Genomic DNA, 25,389 nt, shown 5'->3' with positions numbered 1-25,389 from the left:
TCGATGTGTGTTTGTGTAACAGCGGAGGGTGAACATGTGTGAAATGTGACCTCGTGTGAATGTGTGCATCCTCCTCCTGCGCTGCCTCGACCTGCCCTTGACCACACCTACCAGCTGAGAGACAAAGACTCTCATCTGATCTGATCTATGTAGAATCAGCTTATGCTTGAAGAAAAATCAAAATGTGCCATCTCTATCTGTAGTACAGAGCCGAGCATAAAGAGGTTTTATTGTTTTTGTCTAGAGAAAGTGGAAGTCAGGAGTCTTAGCTGCAGAGCAAAGAAGGGAAGTGAGGTCATGCTCCTGACAGATGAGGAAGACTGATCCTATTAACTGCTTATCAGGGACTTTTTCTTTATTTGAGCGTGTGGCGTAACGGCCAGCAGTACTGTTCTCCAGGAGCTGATTACTGCCTCGTAAACAAGAGTAGCGAATGTGAACAAAATCATAAGTGACTGTAAAACCAAAAGACATGAACGGATCCACACGCAATTTCAGGTTTGATGTTTGTTTATTGAATAAAACATGAAGTTATCCTCTATAGAGATAGTATAAAATGTATCATAAGCAAATGACAGAAGGATTAAAAGGAGATGGGGGTTGCACCAAAAGAAATACATCTAATACGGTGGACTGTATCACTCTGCTGAAGCGCCTCCTGTGAGGCTGAGTTTAAAGACTAAGTGCTAAATCTGTTCGCTCCACTCAGGGGTGCCGACGTGAAGCTTCCGCTTCAGCCGCAGCTTGAGTCCGCCGCGGCGCTCACTGCGGGCGGGTGTCTGTGCCGCTGGGGCTTGCTCGGGTTGGAGGTCTGTCTCTGGGTGGAGCGAGACGGACGGGCGAAGCAGAAGGTCAGCGTCCTGCTGGAGCTGCACTCATAGTTCCCTTCCTGCTGGCAGGAACAAAATACAGATGCGACGCATGAGAATTTCCATTATTTAAACAACTAATAAAAGTGAACAAAGTAAAAAAGAAATTAGAGATACACAGCAGACACCAGTGAGGATGTTTCTGTATTGACATGTGAAACCTTTCATTTCAATGATAAATCTCAGCAATAAAAATTAGGGACATTTTTAAAGGTCAATGATGAATGTTGTATAACTTATACCACTTTATTAGCACCACTTTAGACAGAAATCAGTTTGAACCATGTTACTAAGCAGTGTTTGCATGTTGCTGAAATCCAGAAGGTGAATACAGAAAATAATACAAATTTTGACACCAATGACAGACAGATTGTGAAGGTGTTGGTGTTTTTCTGCGCTGACCTCTGTCGTGGTGGTGCTCATGCTGTGTCTGCCGCTCTGGTTCAGGCCGCTCCCCTTCTCCTCCCTCTGACCGCGACCGGCCTCGTCTCTCTGCTTCATGAACCTCTGGTTGACGATCCTCGTCACGCTGTCGTTCCGGTGCAGCGGGGCAGTCGGAGGCCGCGTTGGGACTCGTTCCAGGTTCTTCAGGCTCTTGGTCTTCTGTCCCGAGCCGGGCGGCGCCGGTTTGTCCGCCCGGCCGCTCACCCTGCGGAGAAACTCCGTCACCAGGCCGTACCGGTTGGCGCCGGTTGGTTTGCCGGGGGGCTTGCTGCCGCTCAGAGAGCCGTGGTTTTGAGCGGCGCCTCCACGGGGGCTGCTCTGTCGATGCAAAACGAGGCCCGAGTGACTTTTGTGCGACAGATTCCACAGAGCTCGGTCTCTGGACGTGGAGGAAGAGGAAGAGGCGCTCAGGTTGGTGGGCGAGGGGATGGAGGACACCGCTGAAGCCGAGTGTCTTCGGTACAGTTTAGGTGAGGAGGTCGACGACCGCGGCCTCTCGGCTCGGCCTGCTATCCCATCCAAAGAGGAGGAGATGTGGTGGGAGCGCGCGGAGGCCAGCGAGGGGCTCAGGACTCTTGCGGGGCTGTTTCTGGAGCTCTGAGTCCCCTCGGTCTGCTGGCCCACGCTCACCATCTGAGGCTTGGTGAGGGTCTGGGTCTCTGAGCAGGCCACGTCCGCCCAGCGCTCCGCCGGCCTCCCCCTCTTCTCCTGCGAGACGCTGAGACCCGTCTGCCTCCAGCCGGCCGTCATCTCCTTCATGTCGTCGCTCAGGTTGGCAGAGGATCCCAGACAGAGCTGAGAGAAGGAGGTCGGCGGCGTGCACCAGGGGGAGGGCGTGCTGGCCGATCCGCTGTCTGAGACGGGGCTTTGCCTCTGCTGAGCCAGCTGGACTCTGCGGGCCGACGGCGGGCTGTAATAGATGCGGAAGACCGACTTCTCCGGGGCAGTGTGGCTCCTCTCCATCGACAGCTGCTCAAAGTTGAGATCAGGGAAGCTCAGCGGCATGATTAGATGGTCCCACGTCTTAACGGGGTCCTCTCGGTCCAGCTGGGCCGCCTCCTGGCTCACGTAGCACCAGTTCTTGCTCCTCTTTGCGCCGTGCGGAGAACACTGTCGGCGGACTCTGCTCCCCGTTGAGCTGCAGGGAAACACCAGGAGATAGATGAGTTTTGGCCTCGATGGGCTCATGAACAAGATGTTGGTGGTGAAGACTGACCTGCCGGCGCCACTGGATCGTCCATCATGGAGGACAGCGCTGACGGCACGCTGAGGAAATGAGAGAAAAAATATGTACGTACAAGCCAGTGACTGCTCAAGACTGAAAATCCATAGAGACGTTCATAGATTCAGGAGGATGTTAGCAAACTCAGAGATTTTTGAATCACTATCCACTGAAGGACACAATGAAAACAAACTGTGGAACCAGGACTTGACTCTACTCTTTTAGATGCATTTTTTTTATTTTGCATCTTTCAAAATTATCAATCTGATTCATTTGACTTGTGTTAAATCTTTCACTTAAAGATTTTTACTAGATCTATTTTGATTTTGTGGCTGTTCAAATGTCAAAAAACTGTAATGAGTTCTGTCTGTGATCATAAGGTGATGACTACTACAATGACACAACAGTATTTCTTTGCTTCCTGGAAGTTTTTAGTCTTCTACATGTCATAAATAATCTGGGAGTGATGTTAAGGTTAAGGGTCAAACAACAAATGTGTGAACTTTTCCTTCAGCAATACATTGAGGACCATTACATTCATTCCTGAGTGAAAAATGGAAACAAATATTTGCCAGATTGTGTTCAAATCAATGCGATGATCCTGAACCATTTGTTGCAGCAATCGTCACCTGACTGATAACGTTTAATTTGAAGCATCGTCACCAAGTTTTCTTTCGCTCGGTTAGTGACTGAGCTGCAGCTGCAGCTCTCATGTTGACTTGCAAAGCTGCTGGCATGGTTTGGTTCAACATGGAGAAGTCGTTTCTCTGAAGAAAAGCGGGATTACAGTCAACTCAGTGGAGGCAGTGAGAAAATCTGGCCCTCTGAAGCAGATCTGGAGTCCTGCTGTGAACTGAAGCATCGTTTTTTTTTATTTTGATGGGTTGAAAAGACGAAATTTAAAAATCTGCAATGCAGAGTTGAGTCGGTTGAGCGTTTTCATGTCGTAGACTCCCAACAAGCCCGTCCCGTTTGGCTGCTCCTCCGACAAGAGATTAGCCTAAATACTCTGGCATGAGTCTTTTCATGATGCCTGTTGAGTGTCAGGAGGACATGCAGCCAGGGAGAGAGATCATCAGCTGGACTTCCAGCTGTATCACGCAGACACACTCACAGCGGGGCGGCTCGTGCCTGAAGGGTATAAACACCAGCCTTACCTCGGCGGTCTCGCCCGGAGCTGCCCTGGCCTCGCTGTCAAATTGAATCTGCTCATCCTGAAGCTCTTCACCGAGGTCTCGCAACAAACCTCGCAGTACGGACATGTCACTCTTCTCCTTGATCATAACAGAAACACAAAAATACACAAGCTTTGTAAGATTTTCTGAGGGGAAGGTTTTACTTTAAATAGGGTTTGATTATTAATATAATTCACAACAGCAGCTTGTTTGATTGTAACTGAAAGTCATGCCTATTTTTTGAGTTTTCCAGGTAGCTATAATCCATTTATGATTTCTCAACATCAAGACTCATATAAACTGAAACACATATGATGATAAACTGGACAAAATTACATTCGTAAAACAAGAAAAATGTAAATTTTCCAGATCTAATCGTGCATAATACAAGTTTATAAAATGTCTTTTCCGTATGGGAGGTTAATCGAGAGAACGGATGGGAAAATTCCAACTATAAAATGTGACACAGTATCTCTGGTGGGGGGGAACTCGTGGCCACGTGGCCGACAGTGAACCAGACAGCAGTGACCATAGAGCTGATTCTCAGAGTCCACATCCAGAATTTTACTGAAGTAAAAAGCAGAGTTCTTCCTGAGTTGTCCCAAAAGACAGTTGCAATTTCTATCAGTGCATGTACAGCACAATCAAATCCAACCATCTTGGCGTTTGGATTGTGAAAAGTACTTCTTCAAATCTTACGACACTAGAACATTATGGCGATTTTAATATACTTTAACTGAACTGCAGGCACATGGATCAGGAGGCAGGTGGAGTTACCTTGGCAATGAAGTGAATGAACTTATGATGGACAGAACATTGGTCTACAGCAGTGGTTTTCCGGAGCTCCGGAGAGCCTTTAAGAAACACTCTGAACCTATCGGTTCAATCTCTGAAAAGCCTCAGAGACTGCCTCTGGCACAAACATCCAGAAGATCAATAGGGAGTTGTCCAGGTCTGCACTAGATTAGTAGAAATTCTCATTATGGCTTCTGTCAGGCTGTGCGGTTTACTAGAGGTATAGCAAGAGGGTCATGGGTTCATGCATGAGAGGTTAGTCAGTGGATGAATAGATGTTTTTTTCTTAAATAAAAATGAAATTCTGACAGTACTGTCAAGACATTCTGATTTAAGTAGAACTTTCAGCATTTCTGGTTTTGCACTTTTTTCACTTAAGTCTCTGTTCTTCTACTTATGCGAGTGTAGTGTGTGGTTTTATCGCCGCTGCTTGTACCTCTTTTCCCTCCGTGTCCGGCCTGTTAACCTGACACCACTGATGGAGGATCCAGAGAATCTGCAAGGAAAGCTGCATTTTGGGATCCCTGCAGCTGCTGACGAGATCTTGTTGACCGGCAGGCGTTTCTCTGGTTTCTTTTGCTCTCTGCTTCACGTCTTTGGTGCAGCGGTCCACTGCACCCTCCGGCTGTGGCACTTTGATGCTGGGAGCGTGGTGATTTACCAGTCCGTCCTTCTGAGCAGAGGTTTTGCACGCCTGCTCCAGCGTCAGAAGTGTTTCCAACCGGCTGATGAAAGCCGACAGCATGGCCTGCAGGAGCTCCAAAGCCTCGCTGAGGAATATTCTCTGTGCCTTCCCGTTGGCGTTCATGTCCGTGGGGGAGGTGAAAGCACTTGTGGGAGGCGAGCTGTGGCCGTTTTTGGTCGGTGCCGTGAGGATCTGGAGGGCCGAGCTCAAGACGCAGGAGTGATCTCTGAGGGCAAGAAGAGCCTCAAAGTCTTTCACAGTCATTCCCTTTAGTGCTCTGTTAGACTTGTCGCCGCTCTCGTGGTCGTCTGAAGGGTCCCACTCGCCTCCGACGGGACCTTCTCGGGGGATGTGACACACACTCAACATAGCTTCATTCTGCGATCGGTAGAAAACTGCTTCAACATCCACATTTCTTCTGTCGGACGCTTCGTTCTGACCCTGCTCACACATCGGGGGTCCTACTTTCAAACCTCTCTCTCTATCAGTTGTCTGATTTTCATCTGAAACATCCCGGTTCTCTTCATCTTCCTCTTCCCCTCCTCCTCCTCCTCCTCCTCCTATTTTCTCCCTGAGGTCGCTCATCTCTGCTCGCAGCCCTCGGTTCTCCACCTCCAGCTCCACGATGCGCCGGCTCAGAAGCGTGGCTTCCTCTTCCACCAGTTTCAGGTGAGCCTTGACCTCCGCCTCTCTGCTGCGGGATGAAGTCTGCTTTCCTTCGGGGGCCTGCGAGGCGTCGACGTCGCCGTAGGCTGCGTGGTACTTGACCAGATCTTCGCGCATGGTCTCACTGTCTGATACCAGCTTAGTAAGCTTCTTGCACATGAGCGCCAGTTCCTCTTTGGCAAAATGGAGTTGGCACTTCAGATCAGCACTGTCATCCTTTTGGAACAAAAAAAAAAAAAAAACACAATAAGAAAGGAGTCACAACCACGTAAAGTAACTCAGGGGAGCAGCTACAGAAATATCAAACCTCGATCTGCTGAGAAAGCCTCTTCTCCGCCTTGCTGGCGGTTGATCTGCTGCTTCTTTTCCTCTGAGAGCTCTGAGGGAGAAAAACAAAACTTTTACCAAACATGGAACAGAAGAAATGGATCCAGACGGGGCAGCAGACCGACACAACGGTCAGGACTGTTGCCTCTCTGTGTGGAGTTTAAATGTTCTCCCTGTGCCTGTGTGGGATTTCTCAGGACAATCCAAAGGCAAGCATGCTAGACGAACTGCTGAGTTTGTGTGTCTTTGTGTATTTATTACTGTTGTGGGGCTGAATTTTCTGACTGCCATGCCTTCAGAAAACGACCGTCCTTCTTTGTTCTTTTCATCACACTAACAGTGTTTCTGCTTTTCTTCTGTCCTTCACAAGTTTCTCCGACAATATAAACTCTTTCTGCTGTGTTGTTTCCTTTTTCTTTGAGATGGTTTGTAAATGTTAGTCTCTTTGTACAAAATATGCAAAAAGCACGCTCTTGATTTGTGTTGCCCAGATTTACTTTATGCTGCAACTTAAAGGGCAACAAACTAATTTTGTCCTTATTTTTGCCACGTATGTCTATAAAAAGATCTGACATCTTCTCTAAAACAGTATTTCTGCACATGTTGGTAAAAACGATTCAGAACACACATCCTTTCCACTGCCTCCAGCATGCATGTTTTAACACATTCACCCTAACATCACATAAAGCTGCCGCTATCCTCTGAACAACAGCTTATTGAAATTAAAAGTTACATTTTTCTTAGCATTTTCCCCAATTTCATACCCAGTCGATCTGTTTTCCTTATTTACTTCATTACACTTCCCAGCAAAATAAAGCTCAATGTGTAATACATGTGTGTAAAATATAGAACATTGTGGATTTATAAAACCATCAATATATATATAACTTGGAATTTGCCTTAATAAGGAGAAAATGTTGAAGGATGCACCTCATCTCATGTCTTCTCCCACTTTTATTCCTTCTCTGCTCCACATGACTCAAGTTATTTGTAAGTCTGAGCATGAGAGGAATGTAAGCTTGTGTCTGGCAGCATTGTCTCCCCGTTAAACACCAGACTGGATGTCACCGTGTTAATAATAGTGTCCTTATAGTCGAGTCGGAAGGTGCAGACTTTGGGGCAGTTTCCCGCTCGGGGTCACTTTTTGCTGTCCTGAAATGCGATATCACTGACAAAAGGTGACATTGTCACCGGCATCGCTGCTTTAGCTTCCTCGCCGCGCATCGCCGTGAGGGTTTTTGTCACTGCTGGGGTCTGTGCAGCTTCTCTTGGAGCTGACAGCAGAGCGGCAAGTCTCTGAATGTCCTTCCTCCTTCACATCTCCCCACTCTGTGTTTTGTGCTCCTAGATTAGGTAATCTAAGTGGATTTCCCTGTTGGGATCAAAGAGACTAGCAGCTGCCTGAGATGAGTGAGGCCAGACTGAGTTCATGCCAAAGCACCGAATCCTGGATTAAACCAGGCACGTGTCGCTGGAGTGCTCTGCAGGCAGCGCCGGATCCAGGAGCACAGAATCAAAGGTGTGCAGGAGCTTCATTTGATGTTGGGGGATCGGTGCCCCCCGCCCCCAGTTTGATAAGAGGGTGCTCAAGGATGGTTTTAGGTCAGTATGTCGAGGCGCCGACAGCCGCCTTTTTGAAGGCCATAATACACACTGATCCAGATTTAGCCTGGCTTAATACGAGCAGAAAGAGCGAAAGCGAGCGTCTATTTTTGTAATCTCTCGCACCCTCTCCGCTTTTTTTCCCCCCCGTCTTCTCAGCCGACATCATCAGCTGTGCCGAGAGTTCAGGCCGCGGCATACCAGGCCGCTTCGCCCAGCCCCGGCACCGGGCAGCTGCCGGCCCTGCCCTCCTCCTCCCATATCCCACAGGGTCACGTATCACCTGACTTCATGGGGGGAGAACGAGGGACGAGAGGGACAGCTGGACGGGCGCAGCTGCGCGGGGTAACTGAGAGACGGACGACCGACCGCAGAGATGAACGCTGAACTTTCTGTCGAGATCCGAGGAACATTTCAAAAATCACGTTTGACCCCACACAGAACAACATCCACCTCCTCTCTGCAAAAGTCCTCGGTCATAACGGTGAATTACCCCGCCTCACCACCGGTCTAACCTCGTTTTCTGCCACCATCAATGTTTCCAGGTTTGAACCTGCAGGGCGATGAAACCTTCCAGTGTTGAGTTTGCACATTCTCCTTGCGGGGCTGTGGATCTCCACACAGCTGGTGACTTTACTGTCACTTTGTGTGTTAATCGCTTCATGGCAGCGTGGTGGTGAAGTGATTAGCACCGTGCCCTCACCGCACGGGGTTTCTAGTTCAGAACTGGAGTCCAACAAGGCCTTTCTGTGTGGAGTTTGCATGTTCTCCCTGTGAATGAATGGGATCTGCAACAATACACAGATATGCTTGCTCTACTGTTTCCATAAATTGCCGCCGTGGGTGTAAATATACGTGGATGTTTGTCTCTGTATTCACCGTGAGATGAAGGGATGACCTTTGTCTTTCCACCTGTGCCGGCTGGGACCGGCTCCACTCCACCCCTCCCCCAACCCCTCGTACCGACAAAGCGGGTGGAGGAGAAGAATGAATAGAGCCTTATTGTTGTTTAACAAGGAGCAGTTTCTTACTCCCATTCTTCAATGTCTTTAGGGATCAATAATGTATGAATGAAAATCTCAAAATGGCAGGCCAGGTTTCACTGGTTTCAGGTTTCTACAGCACATCTGTGTCGCTGTTGCACTGAAACAATCCTCTCTCCTGTTGGCTTTGACAAAAGCATTTCCCACATATGTGTTTTCAAGGTGGGCGAGGATCGAGTGGGCGGGAGGATAACGCTACCAAAGGGTGGCGTTCCACACCTTCCACCATCAAACTCTCAGCAGCTGTTGAGTAAATGAGGGTTCAGAGGGCAGAAGCTCACCTCTCTGGCCTTCTCCAGCTCCGTCTGCAGAACCTGCCTGCACACCTCCAGCTCCTGCGTCTTCTCCCGCAGCGCCTCGTTGTCGCACTCCAGCTGGGAGTTCTTCTTCTGCACCACCTCCAGCTCGGTGTACAGGCGGCGGGACACGCTCTTCGCAACCTGTTCGCGAGGGGAAAGATGCAGATTACTGTAGCTTAAAGGAGGAAGAGTGTTATTGAGACGAATGCTTTCCTGCAGCGGTCGGTTTGGATAAAGCCGAGAGACTTTACAAGGAAATTCTTGTGACAGGAGAGGATGGAGGGGGTGAGGCTGTCAGGAATCCAACACCACACACACACACACACACACACACACACACCCTGCCCCAGTTCACAGGAACACAGTCTGGCTGCCACCATTTAACAACAGCGATCGAGCTGCGACATTTCTGATAAAAGCTGTTTTTTTTTTTTTTTTTTTGCTTCTTTACTCATGTATAACAGCTCACCACATAATTACCCTGCAGTCTGACGGAAATATAAACAGGAAGCACGATGAAGACATTTCGGGGCGATAAAAACGGACAAAACAGCAGGGAGTGCTTTACAGCTCCAGCAAACGGCCGTGACTCAGGGTGCAGTCAACTGATTTCAGACCTCCAGTGCGCACGAACACGGCGATCGCCGTTTAATGTGCTGAAATGAGAGCAGCTCTGCGGTTCCGCTGCACATGCCTGCTTTGATGGCTGTGACTGGAAGCACTGTGATTCATCCACACATCCCGTTCGGTGAAGAAAAGCTTTCACTGCTTGATCGGTGGCGAGCGAGTTTAAGAGAAGACCGCCGGGCCTCTGACCTTGATGTCGTGCTCCAGACTCTTGACCAGCTCGCCGTCCACCTGCCCGGTCTGAGCCACCCGGATGCTGCGGCGCTCGGCCTTGCGGAGGCGGTAGTGGAGGATGCGGCACGTCTTGTTGGCCTGCTCCAGCTGCAGCCGCAGCTCCTGCAGCTGGTACACCTCCTCCTCCTGGAACATGTCGCGCATTTCCAGCATCTCGCAGCGGAGCTCCTCCACCTCGTCCTGGTGCCAGAAAAACACATACCAGAAACCAGAAGCAGTGAGCAGGAGCTGAGTAACCAGATGACTTTACTGTCATTCTTACTTCTCTATTATTACACCGCTATGTTACACTCACAAGATCTTCCTGAGAGATACTTTCATCTGTTTTTGTTTTGGGAACACGAGTGTGTCACTTTGAGCTTTACAAGTGTGTGTGGTCAGTTTGAACAGTGGCACAGCTGTTGAGTTTGGTATTCTGACTTTTCTCTTGCTCTTATAATCCAAAATCATGTTGTTCAGGTTATTTGGTGAGTAAATCACTGTTTTACCCATTGAAGCTCACTGGCACTGCCAGAAGTGGATCTTCTAAATTTGAGTACTATAATTAGATCACCTTACATCCAATGTTAAGTAACAATACAGATTTAAATCTGTGGACTTTATATAGCTGGAATTAATGTACTGCTTGTGTAGCTAATTTCAGATGTTAGCTCAACCTAATCCAGTGATTCAGCACGAGGGAGGAACTATATTATGAATAAATAGTAGAGCGCAATAGTAATTTTAAAAACTAATACAGTTTTTAAATATTTGACAACTGACACCATTCTCTCAACAGCACAGGCAGAAAATCAGAGAGATGCTGAAGATGTGATGGAAAAGTGATGGTGTTGTGATGGAAAAATGCCATTTATTGTATTGTATGAATTGAAATTGTATTTGAATTCACCAAAGTCAAATGTAATGTCTTAAACATTTGAAATACAAGTATATAAAAATAACTAAAGTAATAAATGCGTTGAATAGTCCAGATGTATTTGATTTGTTAAAATGTGTTTGTTATTTAACATAATCTCATTCTCACACTTGATTAAACTGGTAAAATTGATGACAGTTCTGTTCAAGGTTTGCATGTTCTTCCTGGGGCTGTATGGGTTTTCTGTACAGGGATTTTAGTTTTAAAGCATGTGTTTGTGGTTCAGTAGTGACTCTTAATTGCCCCGTCTGTCTCTGCAATGAGAGGGACAGCGAACTATTCAAGATGTTCCTTCCTTTCCCCCAAACTCAGCTCCTGCACACTGTGACCGAGAGTTGAAGAGAGCAGACTGAGGAGGACTGAAGACTTTTATTTCACGATGACTGGAGATGTCTGAGATCCAAGAATTCTTACTTTTGTCATTTATTTTATTTTCAACATAAGCTTTGTTGACAGATTTCAGAGAGACCTTCAGCAAGAACATGATTATCTTTGTTTTGCTGAAGTAAACCAGAAAACTTATTTAAAATCCTGTATTTAATCTTAATTTTCTATTGAAGGGCAATGTTCACCACTCCATCCCTTACTTATGTCAAGTGCATTTTCTTCAACAGAATGAGAAAGTTCTGGAAAATCACATTACAACTTCACAAATCAACCGGAGCTTTAGCTGCATGGGTCTTGGGTTTAGTGTGTACTTTTGAACTGTGAGGAAACAAAATAGTGACAAAAAAACATGTTTATAGCTAATCTCCGGACTCCGGATATCCAAGTGTCTGCATCAAGTTAAAGAGTAATTTCCTGCCTTTTAAACGCACCCATGTGGTGAGTAATTACTTATCTGATAATCAGTTAAAGGTTTTTTTTTTTTTTTTTTTTTTTTTTTTTTTTTTGCCAAACCAAATAATCTTAGTAATCCACACATATGTGCCATAAAAACAGTTTCAGTTTTTGACCTCGTAACCGTGAAAGGGTGAGAGGCCTGGAGATCTGAGGTTAGTCTGACTTTTGATTCGTCCATCAGAGCTTCTCCTCCCTGAACTCTCTAATGAAGACTGACACGGCTTTGGCTCCATGCAGAAAATCTGCTCCTATGCTGAGTCTGAGGACTTTCCACAGGCCCGCACGCACGCACACACGCACGCACAACGAGAAAACTCCGCACAAATGACAACTGTTTGGGCTGAATCAGTCCAGGTACCATGCGAACTGAGTTAAAGTGAACTAAATTAAACCAACTCGATTAAGTAATTAGGTCAAAGTGGATTAAACTTACTTTTAAGTACTCGTTCTCTGATCTCAGGTCCTCCACCTCTCTGACCAGGTCTTCGGTTGCATTCCCCATCATGAGATCGAAAAATGCCCCTGAGGAGTTGAACAAACTGAGCCCCCCTGTCGCAGCATCCAGCTGGGGCGCGCGGCCGTCTCGCGCTGCCTTTACGCACGCCCTGCCGTCGGCCGCGTCCTCTCGGTCCTGGCTCAGATAAGCCTTTCCGTCTATCCAGCTTAAATCGTTGTCGCTGCTCGGGGAGTCGTGGTTCTTGCCCTCGGAGGGGCAGTCGGAGATCTCTGAGCTGCTGTCCGAGGAGGAGAGCTTCCCGGACGGGCAGCCGGAGTCTTTGCTCAGGTCCTCCGAGGCGTTGCTGGCATCGGAGAGTTTCCTCTGCGCGCACGGGCTCCTCTGACACTCCGCGCCGCCGCGGGCACCGGACGACACTTTCCCCGCACTTTTAGCCTGCGGTGCCGCAGCTTTCACCTCCTTCTGGGTGTCGCACGGCTCTGTCTCTGCGTCCTTCAGAGAGGAGCCGCTCTGCGCCTCTCTTTGGTCCTTTTTCTTGCTCTGCTGCGTCCTGGGCTGCTTCTGCTGGCGGAGCGCAGTCTTCGCGCTTTTATCTCCGTCTCTGTTCATCCCGACACTTTTCTAGTGTTTTCTAATTTCTTGCCGGACAGGAAGACAGCTATTTCTATCTAAAATGAATATTCTGGGGAAAATGCAGACAAGAAAAGAAAAGAAAAAACTAAAATCGGAGGCTCACGGTGAGAGGAGCTCCGAGCAGCTGCTCTCCATCCTAAGGACTGAAACTTTGGCACAGCGCGCCCAGAGTCTGAATTCACTGTCAACACTGTGACATTGACGTGGATTAACACTGGCGTCCGGTTTCTGTGTGCAAAATAAAACCATTTCGACAGAGGAAACACTGAACACATTTTGTTTCTCTTACCAAAGTAAAATAACACTCAGGACTAAAATACTTTAAGTGTTGCTTTCAGTGCGTATAAACGATCACTTAGAAAATGCTAATTTTGGCAAGCAATGTTGCCAAACTTCCTTTGTTGTTTTGTTTTAAATAAAAGGGTATATTTGCTGTAAGCAGAAGGGAAAAGGCTCTGAACTCTCTTGCATTTAGAGTGACACTCTTTGTCCCTCTTATTGCCAGACTTCTTGCGTTTTCCGTTAAAAGACTGTTGGGATCCACAGAAAAGAGACACATCTACTCTTTCAAGGTCTAATTTAAATCTCCTTAAACAGCCTGCAGCCACTGCACCTGCCACAGCAGTAGCAATAATAAAACATCTACACACTCAGTTGTCCATTAAAAAGTCTGTAACATGAGTTTTAAAACTTTTTGAAGGGTTCCAGACAGAAGGAGCAGAGTCCCTACACGAATCCCTGCATGACAGTAGCAGCAACAAGTGTCTTAAAAACAAGATTTATTATGGAACTAAAAGTCAAATCGAATTTTTAATTCATTTTTCAGATTTTCAATCTGGGGCTTACAAAAACTGTCATCAAAGACAGATTCTTGATATTTAAAGTAAAAACAATCTCAACAGGAAATGGTCAGTTAGTGTCTCTAAAATGTTCACTGGTGTTATGAGTTGCAAAGTTATTGTGTTTCTTTGTTAAACACTTTGCAACATTGTTGAAGAAGAAGTCCAATAGAAGCGAAAATGGGGGGGGGGGGGGGGGGGGGGGGGGGAGAGAATAAAATGAATGTGTTTTCAGTAACCTGTCCAAGGTGTACCCCATCTTTCACCCCTCAGTCTTTAAAAGTCTCATCTTTTTTTTTTTACCAGCCAATCCGTTTGGCTAGGATCGATTGACTGATCAGTTCACATTCGGAGTATTTAAAACATGTCAACAGAAGAAGAGAAGTATGAAGTGACACTGTAACAGCTGTGTTATGTGCATAAACTCGGTCTATTTGTTGTTAGTCATACATTCAGAAACATGAAGAATATGAAATGTTCGAGTATAACAATTTATTGATAAGCCATAATTCTGTTTGTGTACCTGTCATGAAAAGGTTATAGGCAGAGAAACAAATTGTCTCCATTCACCTCTGTAAATTTGCTAATGATTGAATTCATTGCAGGAGTAAAAGTGCCACCTTGTGGAGGAGTCGAGCTGTTTCGTCTCTCCTTTTTACACGTGTAGCCATTTTTTTCTCCTGCTTTCAGGAACCAGAGCAGCAGCATTCATCAGCATTCCCGCAGAAACCACGCAGTTCTATTCTGCAGACTCTCAAAGGTCACATCTCATCAGTTTCTCATTGTCTATGAGCAGGCAAAACCCACAGATTATGATCACACACACACACACACACACACACACACACACACACACACAGACACACACACACACACACACACACACACACACACACACACACACACACTGAGCTGCCTGCTCGTTCTCATTGGTCAGTGCAGTAGGTGTGTGGAGACGCACAGGAGGGTGTGAAGGCGCAGCATGCGCTCCATCACTGCCTCCATCACATGGAATAAATGACTAACCAACTGAACAGGAGGGGGAAATGAAAGTCTGGGAGAAATATATGGCTCTCCTGAAGAAAGTCATATCTTTTTGTATTTATTCTATAAAGGTCTGATATGGATTTTGATATAAATGCAAAATAGTCGAGAAAACACAATCAGTTTTTCAACATAGTAAATCCAGTGACTGTCATTTGTTATGTGAAAGCTTTCTGGTGACTATGGGGATCATATTGTGCCAGTATAAATCTTTATCTTGCTTTATGAACTTGTGTGAGCACTTTTAGAATTGTTGGGTTGTTTATAATAGATAAAAATTAGCACAAGGTTGTCAAAAATAATATTGTGACTGATCATTTGCAATAATAAACAAAATGGTTTAATTGGACTACATTAAATTAAACATGTAGTATTTCTAAGATATGGTGGTATATATATTTTTGTTATTACAAATAGATTGTAAATCTTCAATAAATGGTTTTACAGAGCATTGAATACATTTCTGGAGTGTGTATTTATCACACTCTCATTGAAATCTACACTGTAAACCTTCTATTAGACATGAAAATAAAACAGATTAATACTAAATTTGAGCAGTATTTTCCAATACATTATGTGGTCTATATGGTACAGATAATTAAATAAAAGCTAATTAAATTAATCAAGGTAAGTGAGGTATTTTCACTGAAAAATGTCAAATTGGGTGAAATTCAATCTCAAATATGTTATTATCCACATTCATTAATATGTACTAATCCTATGTTTATTGACTCAGACTCCTCTGTCTGCAGTGGAGTTATTTGTTGTGTTTTATTGACTTTTTCTTTGCTTTGAGTTGATAAAAGCTGCAGCGCTCCTCTCCTCCTCCTATTTCTAGGCCGCTCCTGTCCGCGCTCTGATTGGCTGACGCGCCTGTCAATCACCGTGTCCTTGCCGCCCTCTTCCGCCCAGCTCTGGAGGCAGTCTTCGGTTGTTTATGTTTCTTACAGCGAAATTTTGACCTTTTCTTACAGGTACACTTTACTAAACTGTGTCCGAGTGTGTGCGTCGGTGTGTGTGTCGCCGTGTCGGTGGCGCTGCGGCTGTCGTTGGTCGCATCGGCCCCGGCTGACGGTTCAACTCCCTGCAGCTCAGATGCTAACGGCTAGCGGTTAGGTAGCTTGTGTGGAAGCGGCGGACTGTTCTCGGGAGTCCCGGCGGCTCCCGGGGAGCGGAGACAGGCCTTCATTGTTGAAATATCGGCATGTATTCGATCTCCGGTGACCGCAGGCGGCCTCTCCGCCCGCTGTTCATCCGCTGTCCGTGTTGCAGGTGCCGTGTGTGATGCTCGGAGAGCGGCCGGGCTGCAGGGACAGGCCCCCCGGTGGAAACATGACTTCAGAGTAACCTCCAGTGTCTACCGGAGCTCAGCATGAACAGCGAGGAGGAGTTTTACGACGCGGAGACAGGTGAGAGAGACTCATTCAAAAAAAATAAACCCACACGGGGAGATGTGCCTGCTCGAATGGATGGATGAAAGCTGCGTCTTCCCTCCACCAGGGCTGGAGTCGGATGATTCCTGCGAGGTCAGTTTCAAAGACGCCCTGGTGTTTGACAGCAAGCCGGGGACTGATGGCAGAGCCACGCAGGAGAACGGAGTGTGGGAGAGGAGGTGAGCAGCCATCCACCAAACCACAGCACCTCTGCAGCGCATTCACTTTCTGAGCAGTGAGCTTCTGTCATGTCCTGTCATGTGCAGATCAGCGCCTGAAAACTGGACTTTGCAGTACAAAATGTGATGTTTTCTGCATATGCGACTATACTTTTTGAAGGCTGTGGCTCTCTAATGGAACAGTTTGTCTTGCTGACTCCTGGCGAAGGGAAACAAATTACACTACATTGTGTATTGAACATTCATGATAGTAAACCATCCTGCTTGTGCTGGACAGGTGGGTGAATACAAAAGGCGTTTATCCTCATTTATCACCTGAATCCTGGATAACAAGATGAATTGAGATCGTGGATGAATTTGGTTGACATGAATTTCTGCAAGACAGATTGACAGATTTAAAATCCTTTTTATATACAGCAGCTGTTGTGGTTCAACCATCTAATCAAGGACATGTTGACATTCTTCATATTTGGTTTTGTTTAAAATGAACCTGCTGTTTTAGTATGGCTTACTTGAGGAAACATGTGCTGGTATTAGCAAAGTCCACCACTAGTCTAAATGTCTAAATGCATCACCACCCAACAAGCTGTAAATGGGCCAAATACAGTATATGAAAGCTTTTAAAGGGTTGTATATGTTTGTGTGGTTGATTGCATGATGTGTGTAGCAGAATAAGACTTAAATACTTTTTTGCATTGACTTCTGCCAATATTCTGACCTTGTGCTGGACTTTTTGGTTTTGTAGCATAAATTGATGTTGGTGATTGAGCGTTTAAATATGTGTAGATTGGAAATCTTATGATGTTGTTAAAGATCATAGATCATCTGATTTGCATAATTTCCCAGGAACGATAACCACTCATCATTAAGGTGCACCAGTGGCAGGAGAGACCATTAATATTGTTGAACTTATATATAGATATATCAATAAAAATACGCATGCAGCACAAATCAGAGTTACTTTAGTAAGTAATTACTCTTCCACCACTGACAATAACCCCCCACCCTCCCACACATGCACAGTAACCGAGTACGCACTACAGACAATCATAAACATTACTGTAAATACCTTTGTAATCTTGTAATTTTTGTAAATTGTTGATTCTGTAAATCCTCACCATATTTGTTATTGCTATTGTGTTATTTGTTTGTCTCTTAATTCCTTCTATAATGTATTCTATAATATTTTATACGTGTGCCTTTTTAAATTTGCCCCTTCTTTCGTCTGTTGGCGCCACCGCCAAAACAAATTCCTCGTATAGGCTACTGTACTTGGCCAAAAGGCCATTTCTGATTCTGATTTTTAATTAGGCCATTTACCTCTGAGAAGCACGTGCACTCCAGGACCTGGAAGAATCCATGAATCACTTTCACAACAGTTTGTTTCAATTAAACCAAAGCTGATGCATTTCAATACCCATTGGAGTTAATCCCTCCCCACCCTTTGTGCTTCTCCACAGAGCCCCCAGAACTCCCTATCCTAATGTCAAACAGGCTTTTTTTCCTGAAAATTTGAATTATTCCTGTTCGTCTGCATGTTCCTGAAGAACCGTGTCTATCTTTGACTGAGTTTGAACGTTTCATTTTGCATTTCAATCAATCAGTCAATCAATTTATTTTTGTATAGCCCAGTATCACAACAACAGTTTCCTCAGAGGGCTTCAAGATGTTACATTGGTTGGTAAAAATAAAAACAGTGAATAAGCATAATGTTAATATGTCAAATTCACAGTAACGAGACAAAACGAAGCAACCACCGCCTTAGACCCTCACAACCGGCAAGAAAAAACTCCAAAAACCCAGTGGGAACAGAAGAAATCTTGGGGAGAACCACAGTATGAAGGGATCCCACTCCCAGGGATGGACAGCTTTGTGAACAGCTAGCATGAGACAATAAGAAGTAAACCCTAGGACTATGTTGAGTACAGTCCGTTGGACGGTCCAGCACAAGAACCACGGATCCCAGAAGTAGAACCGAAGCCAGTCCGCGGGCAGCACCGACAGGAGTGTCCTCCCGGTCCGGACGGAGCTTGTTCGTAGGCCCTTGTAGGCCCGCATTTGCTGACAAGTCCAGTGAAAACACATTTTAATGTTGTTGACGCCTCTACTGGAACCATTTTAAGTTCCGTTTGGTTTGCAATGAACAACATTTTGACTGCTCATTTTCAGCTTTGCTGAAAGTTCTGTTGGATTCCTTCAGATAACTTCGAATGTCTTTTGATTTGAATGTCCCCCAGGAAAACGCTGCCAGCCGAAATGATCTCCAGAAACAACTTCAGCGTGTGGAATATACTGAAGAAATGCATCGGCATGGTGAGTGCGAGCTGCCTGTTAAAAAGCCTGGACAGAAAACTCTTGTTCTTGTGCAGCTACTCTCATTGTGATCTAAATTTTTAATGTGAGATTTGCTTGAACAAGCTGCTGCCAGATTCTTGGCTCGTGTGACTGTATTTTCTCTACATAAATAATTCAACGACTTGCATAACTCACCTTTACTTTCGAGCGTCCTCAACAAGATCATTCATGACTGAGCTCGCATTACTTCTGGAAATGTAGAAGCAATAAACTAAATGACTTTAATGAACTCGTGACCAGAGGGAAAAGCTACTGTCTTTCCTGCAAGCAGGGACTTTTTTTTTTTATGATGTGCAAGTTATATTTTACAGCGCATGAGCGCACACACCGTTTGTTGGACAGCTTTTATACTCTGCTAGTCGCCAGCTTGCTGTTTGCCCAGTTTACTACACCCAATTCTGTTGCTGTGTGTCACAGGAGCTGTCCAAGATCGCCATGCCGGTGGTGTTTAACGAGCCGCTGAGCTTTCTCCAGAGAATCTCGGAGTACATGGAACACACTCACCTCATCCACAGAGCCTGCAGCTTGTCTGACTCCATAGATCGCATGCAGGTACCCGTCACACAGGAGGGGGTTGCTCAATGACCCATTGATTAATTACTTTTTCGTTTGTTTTTTTTCTTCTTGGTTCTCATGTTGTTAGGTTTGTTTTATGCCAGGGATTTTATGACATTGCAAAGTATAAAAATGACACGGAGGACCTGAGCTGCTCGTCTCTGCCGCAGGTCGTTGCTGCGTTTGCTGTTTCAGCTGTTGCATCTCAGTGGGAAAGGACTGGAAAGCCATTCAACCCTTTGCTTGGGGAGACATATGAACTCACCAGGTACCTGAGAAGACGGATTAATTTAGTCACGGCTCGAGGAGAACGACGGAAACGATGATTTCATCCATTTATGTGTTTGTTTTCAAGAGAGGACGAAGGATACAGGTTGATCTCGGAGCAGGTGAGCCATCACCCCCCCATCAGTGCCTTTCACGCTCAGTCTCTGAAGCAAGAGTTCGAGTTTCACGGCTCCATCTACCCAAAACTCAAGTTCTGGGGCAAAAGTGTGGAGGCGGAGCCTAAAGGCACCATGACGCTGGAGCTGCTGAAGTGAGTATTCTCCTAGAATAATATATCAAAGAGTCACGAGTGCTGAGGAGTGAAACCTGGCGGTGTGTTTGTTTTAGAGGAGAAAGGAGGAAGACATGAACAGCACAGCTTTTCCCTCCTCTGTTTTATATTCAAGGATGAATAACAGTGTTATGCAAATAAAATGTAGTCTGAATAATGAAACCGCAACTTATTGGTAAATCAAATGTTTATTCGGCGGCTTTTGTGTTCTTTTTCCTCTCTTTTCATCGTCACACAGACGTAACAATGTTTCGGTTATGTTTTTGCAGACATAAAGAAGCGTACACGTGGACGAATCCACTTTGCTGCGTGCACAACATCATATTGGGAAAACTGTGGATTGAGCAATATGGAACGGTTGAAATAATGAACCACAGGTAAAAAACAAGTACTTAATGGTGAAAAGAACGACTGCTGAACGAGTGCTGAATGGTTTTAATGCTGATGTTTGATATGATTGATCGCTCATGGTCATTTTATTGTCGGTTCATTTCTCAGCACTGGAGAGAAGTGTGTGTTGACTTTCAAACCATGTGGGATGTTTGGAAAGGAGCTGCATAAAGTCGAAGGTTATATTCAAGATAAAAGGTGAAGCGCTTCACCATAAACTGCTGCTGTTGTTTGTTAGTGCCGTGTTTTGTCTCTCTGGACTCAGCTTTCCTTTATTTATTTTTTTTGACCGTTTTGCTTCAGTAAGAAGAAACGCAGAGTGATCTACGGAAAGTGGACGGAGTGCATGTACAGCGTGGATCCCAAGGTTTACGACTCCTATAAGAAGTCGGAAAAGAAATCCAGCGGAGACGCAAAAAAGCTGAGACAGGTGAGGAAGCGAGTGCGTGACGGCCGGCCGTGATGAAACGCTGCTTTAATGTTTGCTTTCATGTTTTTCTCTGACTTGTGCATCTGTGATTTGTACTCACCACTGTGAAAATGTTTTCTCAACCGGTATCTCTTCCTTTCACAATAACGTGCAGTGGCTTTAGTAGAAGGTAAGGTGACGGTGTACTCGGTATCTGTAGTGTGCTGCTGCTGTTGTCTAGTTCCGTTCAGAGTGTAGTGTACGATTAGATCATTGCCAGCACTGATCCAGAACGTCTTGCAATGACTTGCACCGTTGCTTGAGAGATGTGTTGAACTTGTGGCTCTGTGGTTCACCTGTCTGCAGACGAAATGTTCGTACAGTCGGCCTGAGTGCGCTGGTCCTCATCTGAATGGTGTGTGTGTGTGTGTGTGTGTGTGTGTGTGTGTGTGTGTGTGTGTGTAGGAACATAGTGCTGACGGTGAAGACGCGGACGAGATGCCAGAGGTTCAGGAGACTGTGACTGTGATACCAGGAAGTGCCTTATTGTGGAGGATAACACCACGGCCCGCTCACTCAGCACAGGTCAGAGACCCCAGTCAACCTGCAGCTGATTCACAGGATTTACACAAACTGTTCGTACCGAAAGTTTTCCTTCAAGCCATCAAGCAGTTGTTTGATCTGTATGTTTCTGAAATCCTGAAGTGCAGCTGAAAGTATTTCTTTCTGTCCTGTTCAGCAAATCATGATCTGAACACTGTATGGTTAAAAATAGGCCTCAGAATTACATTGAAAAAGTTGTACAATTTTTTAAAAAATGACAAGATTTAAACACAAAGTCAGCAAAATGTTTTCAAAAGAGGCAGCAAGTCATTTTCTACAAATAAAGTCAGGGACAGGGAGACATTGATCTAGAGGGAAAAAGAGTCTAATCATGAAAATTATATATATGTATTTATTTATTTATGGATCCCAGCTTTATAAAGTAGAGACTGTCCCTCATGAGATACATTCTCATTCAAAATAGAAGTATTACATTCATACGTGCACTGACAGTTCTCATCTAACATTCAGATTCAAACCCCCAAACCCTTTTATAAGGCATGAAGAGACTTATGGCACAAGAAGAAGAAACACACGACAGCATGTACAGTATAATAGATTAGCTAAATTAATGCTGTATTTAAATTATATGAGTATTTCTCTGTATTAAAACATTAACATAAGTCAAAGTTTCAATGTATGTAAACTAAAACACCTGACGGTCTTAAAAAGGCGTGCTGCTCATGCATCCTGCCTTCTCTTCCATTCGCAGATGTATAACTTCACCAGCTTTGCCCTGACACTAAACGAGCTGGAGCCCGGCATGGAGAGGCTGCTGGCTCCCACAGACTGCCGGCTGAGGCCCGACATCAGGGCCATGGAGAACGGAGACATAGGTAACCCCGAGGGGAGCCGCGCCGTTCAGCTAGCTGCATTTTCTCTCAGTTAAACTCATGAGTAAATATCAAAAGTCAACAGAGGCAGACAGACAGGTTTTTCCTACTTATTTTTGTGTGTATTTTTGTAGATTCGGCCAGTACGGAGAAGGAGAGGTTGGAGGAGAAACAGAGAGCTGCACGCAGAGAGCGGTCCAAGGACGAAGAGGAATGGTCCACCAGGTAGAAGCTTCTCTGTCAAAATGTCGTCTGGTCAGTTTGGACCAGTTTTCTCCTTTCAGAAACATAGTTTTATCATTATAGAAGTTATATATATATTTATAAGGATGAAGAGGTTCACCTGGTGTGTTTTCTGTCCTGCTGTTGTTGGTAACCCGTGTTTGAAAGCCGGCCTGACGTCTTGGTTGCGTCTCCAGGTGGTTCCAGCTGGGAACGAACCCCCACACGGGAGCAGAGGACTGGCTGTACACCGGAGGATACTTCGACAGGAACTACAGCGACTGCCCCAACATTTATTGACGCAGGAGGAGCTGGGCGTAAACACCTTCTCTCTGATAGGATTCACGTTGTTTCTCGGCATCTCAGATCTGTGACGGCCAGACGCCCGCTGGCGCCGTGTCCATGTCAGAGTCGCTGGTGTCAAGAACGCTTATCAGATTATCCGCAACTGTGAAAGGATGTGTGACGATACGGAGGATTTTAGAGTTTACTTACTGTAAATGTTGTCATCAAGCATCTTCATCTTGACATGCCCCGAACGCGTGCGTTACCCACCGCGGGAGGGTTTCGAACCTGCGTCCAGTGGGAGCTCCTGGAGCGGTGAAGCAGCTGCTGCGGGACACAAAGGGGATTTCTTCAGTTCTAGTTCAGGTACTCGACAATAATCTCACCTTGTAGACCCACCACACACTTCTGTCGCGTTGCATTCAAATATCAGGGGTTATTTAAACACACACGCTACTTTTATATTAGCCTATTTGACACTTAGATGTCGATTTTTAGTTGGCACTAAACTGCGTAAGCTGTCACAAATGTTTCTGTGAATAGAGACCTACCGTAGAGATACAAGCTGCTTATAACTCCGTTTACTGCCATGTGAAACACTCATCGATGGTACCTTTATCTTGTCGTCCGCTGTTGCATAGATAACGTGTATAATAACCGGTGCATGCATGGTCACCAGGACGATTATTTACACAAGTTAAAGCCATAAAAACCCTTTTCTGCACTGAGTAGAAACGCATTCATGCGAAGCTTCGAGGCGAAGGGATGAAGAGACCACCGACCGCAGCAGCAGGTTTTTTTTTTGAAAAATGTGTTGCAGAGGCCGCCTCCCCCATTAGTAAATGTGTTTGTGAGCAAAGACAAGAGTGTATCGGGCTCAGACATCCTCAGAAACATGGCTTATATTCCTCAAAGTTGGAAAAAAAAAACTAATATACAGCAAAGTGATCATATGCATCTGACTAATATTTCATATTTTCTTGTACTTCACTTTGATGTTTTGTATATTGGACAAAAAAAAAAGGAAACTTGCAGTTTGAAAAGTTTGATAACAATCTGAGAGCTTTAAAATGCTGGGAAATTTGTACTAAAGCGAACGGACACATTGAGGAAGAAATACACTACATGAATTATCGTGAAATCAAAAATACAGGTTTTATATTGAAGTCAAAATACCTAATACTTAATTTATTAATTTTTTCAATTAATTTAAGTTTAAAGTCAAGAATAAAATTTGAACTTTTGTTCTCAAATAATTGCATTTTTGGCTTTCTTCAATTTTTTTCTTCCCATTTTACTCTGTTCTTGACGTTGCACCTTTTCCCCTTAATCATTCTTGAGTTTCTCTTCAGCTGAAAAGTTATCTTCCCTAAAAAGTTACGACTTAAATTTGATTTGTTATTTTTGTCATATACCTAACATTGTAACGTTTTCAAAAATATCTCCTGACTCTTCCTTCTCGTCACTTCATGTCTGGACCTCTACTTTTATCCTTCATCTCAATACTACAGTTTTTTTCCCCTTAAAATGTGGCTGTTAGTTTATATCCTCATGTACACTGATGAAGGTGAGTTAGGATTTCTAAATAGTTTCTTGAATGATTTCACACTACATCAACCGTTATTTAGTGTTTAATTTTAGATTATCTGCATCATGTCTGTTTGGTTTATCAGACTTTGAGTCTTGACTTAATCCAGTGTCCTTTTGGGGAGATGCGCCCCACGGTTTGAAAACCTCTGCTTCAGAGAGAAAGTTTTCAGTCCTGATGACGGGTTTTTCTGCACGAACAGACGAGGCACTCGGACCAGCCGCAGTTGCCCAGTTCTCTCCTCCAGTCAGACGCAGTCTGTCTGCAGCATGAATCTATGCAAACTGATCCATCCCCTCTCCGACAATGTGAAAAATCCAGATTTCTCTAGCGAGTAGCCGATGAGACAGATGCAGCAGATAATGAATGTGCTGTGCCGTTTATAGAACACTCGTATACACACACATGCAGCGGCGGCGGCTGCTGTTGGAACAGCGTAGATTCTAATGTTTTTGTTTCTTCTCTGAGCACTAACGTTAAATTGAACTGCACATGTGAACGCTCACAGTCCTATGCACATGTATGTACAGTGAAGCCTCCTCCGTCAAGTCTTCCCCCGCCGTCTTTTACTCTCGATTCAAAGCACTTTGTGACGCCTGCAGCTCCTCAGAGCTGCCGGTCATCTCTCCTCCTTCCTCTCGTCTCCTCGTCCAGCATCCGGTTGGAAATGTTTACATTGTGATTTTGTTGATTTCATGTGTTTCCCCTCCCTCCTCCCTCATGCTGTCATCCAGAAACAACCATATGCATACAAAGCATATTTAAGAAAATAAATTATGGACAACAAACTCACTTCTCTGTTCAGTTATTTACACCTATTTACACATGTCTTGGTTTTCTCCAGGCACCTTCCAACAGTTCAAAAACATGCCTATTACTTAAATTGCGGTTTTTGAAGTTAACTGTGCGTTCACATGTACGTGTGTGTGTGCACGTTTCAGATTCAGCTATATTGATTAAAACTTGGAGAGATGTGAATTGTTGCATGAATTTAAAACAAATGGCATGCAAGACATTGCGAATATATATAAAAAAAAAATTTGAACTCATTAAAGCTACAGACAATAGTGAAGCTTATATAATGTGTGTTTAGTGTAATACAAAGTAATGAAGACACTTTAAATTTACTCCCCAGGTTGAGAGCATAGAAACCACAAACCCATCTGGTTACGATATTTTTACCAATTCAATCAAGTGTAAAATGTTTTGAACAACCATGTCCTTAATTTCAGTAATTTTTTTTTGATTATTGATTTTT

At 44.9% G+C, this 25,389-nt stretch overlaps 2 protein-coding genes across 2 annotated transcripts; one reads left to right on the top strand and one right to left on the bottom strand.

Moving 5' to 3' along the window:
- Nucleotides 1-541: 541 nt before the first annotated feature.
- On the bottom strand, nucleotides 542-24,834 carry LOC115407628 (protein SOGA1-like). Its single transcript, XM_030118043.1, has 6 exons — nucleotides 24,767-24,834; nucleotides 4,942-5,750; nucleotides 3,693-3,809; nucleotides 2,530-2,579; nucleotides 1,272-2,451; nucleotides 542-892 (listed from the first exon to the last, which is right to left on the bottom strand). The coding sequence occupies exons 1-6, from the start codon at nucleotides 24,786-24,788 to the stop codon at nucleotides 734-736; spliced, it is 2,337 nt and encodes a 778-aa protein (XP_029973903.1). The 5' UTR covers nucleotides 24,789-24,834; the 3' UTR covers nucleotides 542-733.
- On the top strand, nucleotides 15,605-24,923 carry LOC115407629 (oxysterol-binding protein-related protein 2-like). The gene is made up of 14 exons (XM_030118044.1): nucleotides 15,605-15,694; nucleotides 15,993-16,129; nucleotides 16,221-16,332; nucleotides 18,570-18,645; nucleotides 19,105-19,239; nucleotides 19,413-19,510; nucleotides 19,598-19,780; nucleotides 20,071-20,178; nucleotides 20,300-20,389; nucleotides 20,495-20,621; nucleotides 21,066-21,185; nucleotides 21,916-22,039; nucleotides 22,171-22,261; nucleotides 22,456-24,923. The coding sequence occupies exons 2-14, from the start codon at nucleotides 16,093-16,095 to the stop codon at nucleotides 22,556-22,558; spliced, it is 1,404 nt and encodes a 467-aa protein (XP_029973904.1). The 5' UTR covers nucleotides 15,605-15,694; nucleotides 15,993-16,092; the 3' UTR covers nucleotides 22,559-24,923.
- The last annotated feature ends 466 nt before the right edge of the window (nucleotides 24,924-25,389 follow it).

The sequence above is a fragment of the Salarias fasciatus genome, chromosome 20, assembly GCF_902148845.1.
Source record: "Salarias fasciatus chromosome 20, fSalaFa1.1, whole genome shotgun sequence".
NCBI lineage: Eukaryota > Metazoa > Chordata > Actinopteri > Blenniiformes > Blenniidae > Salarias > Salarias fasciatus.
The sequence above is the reverse complement of the archived record's forward strand: the minus strand, read 5'-3'. Positions and strand labels throughout refer to the sequence as shown.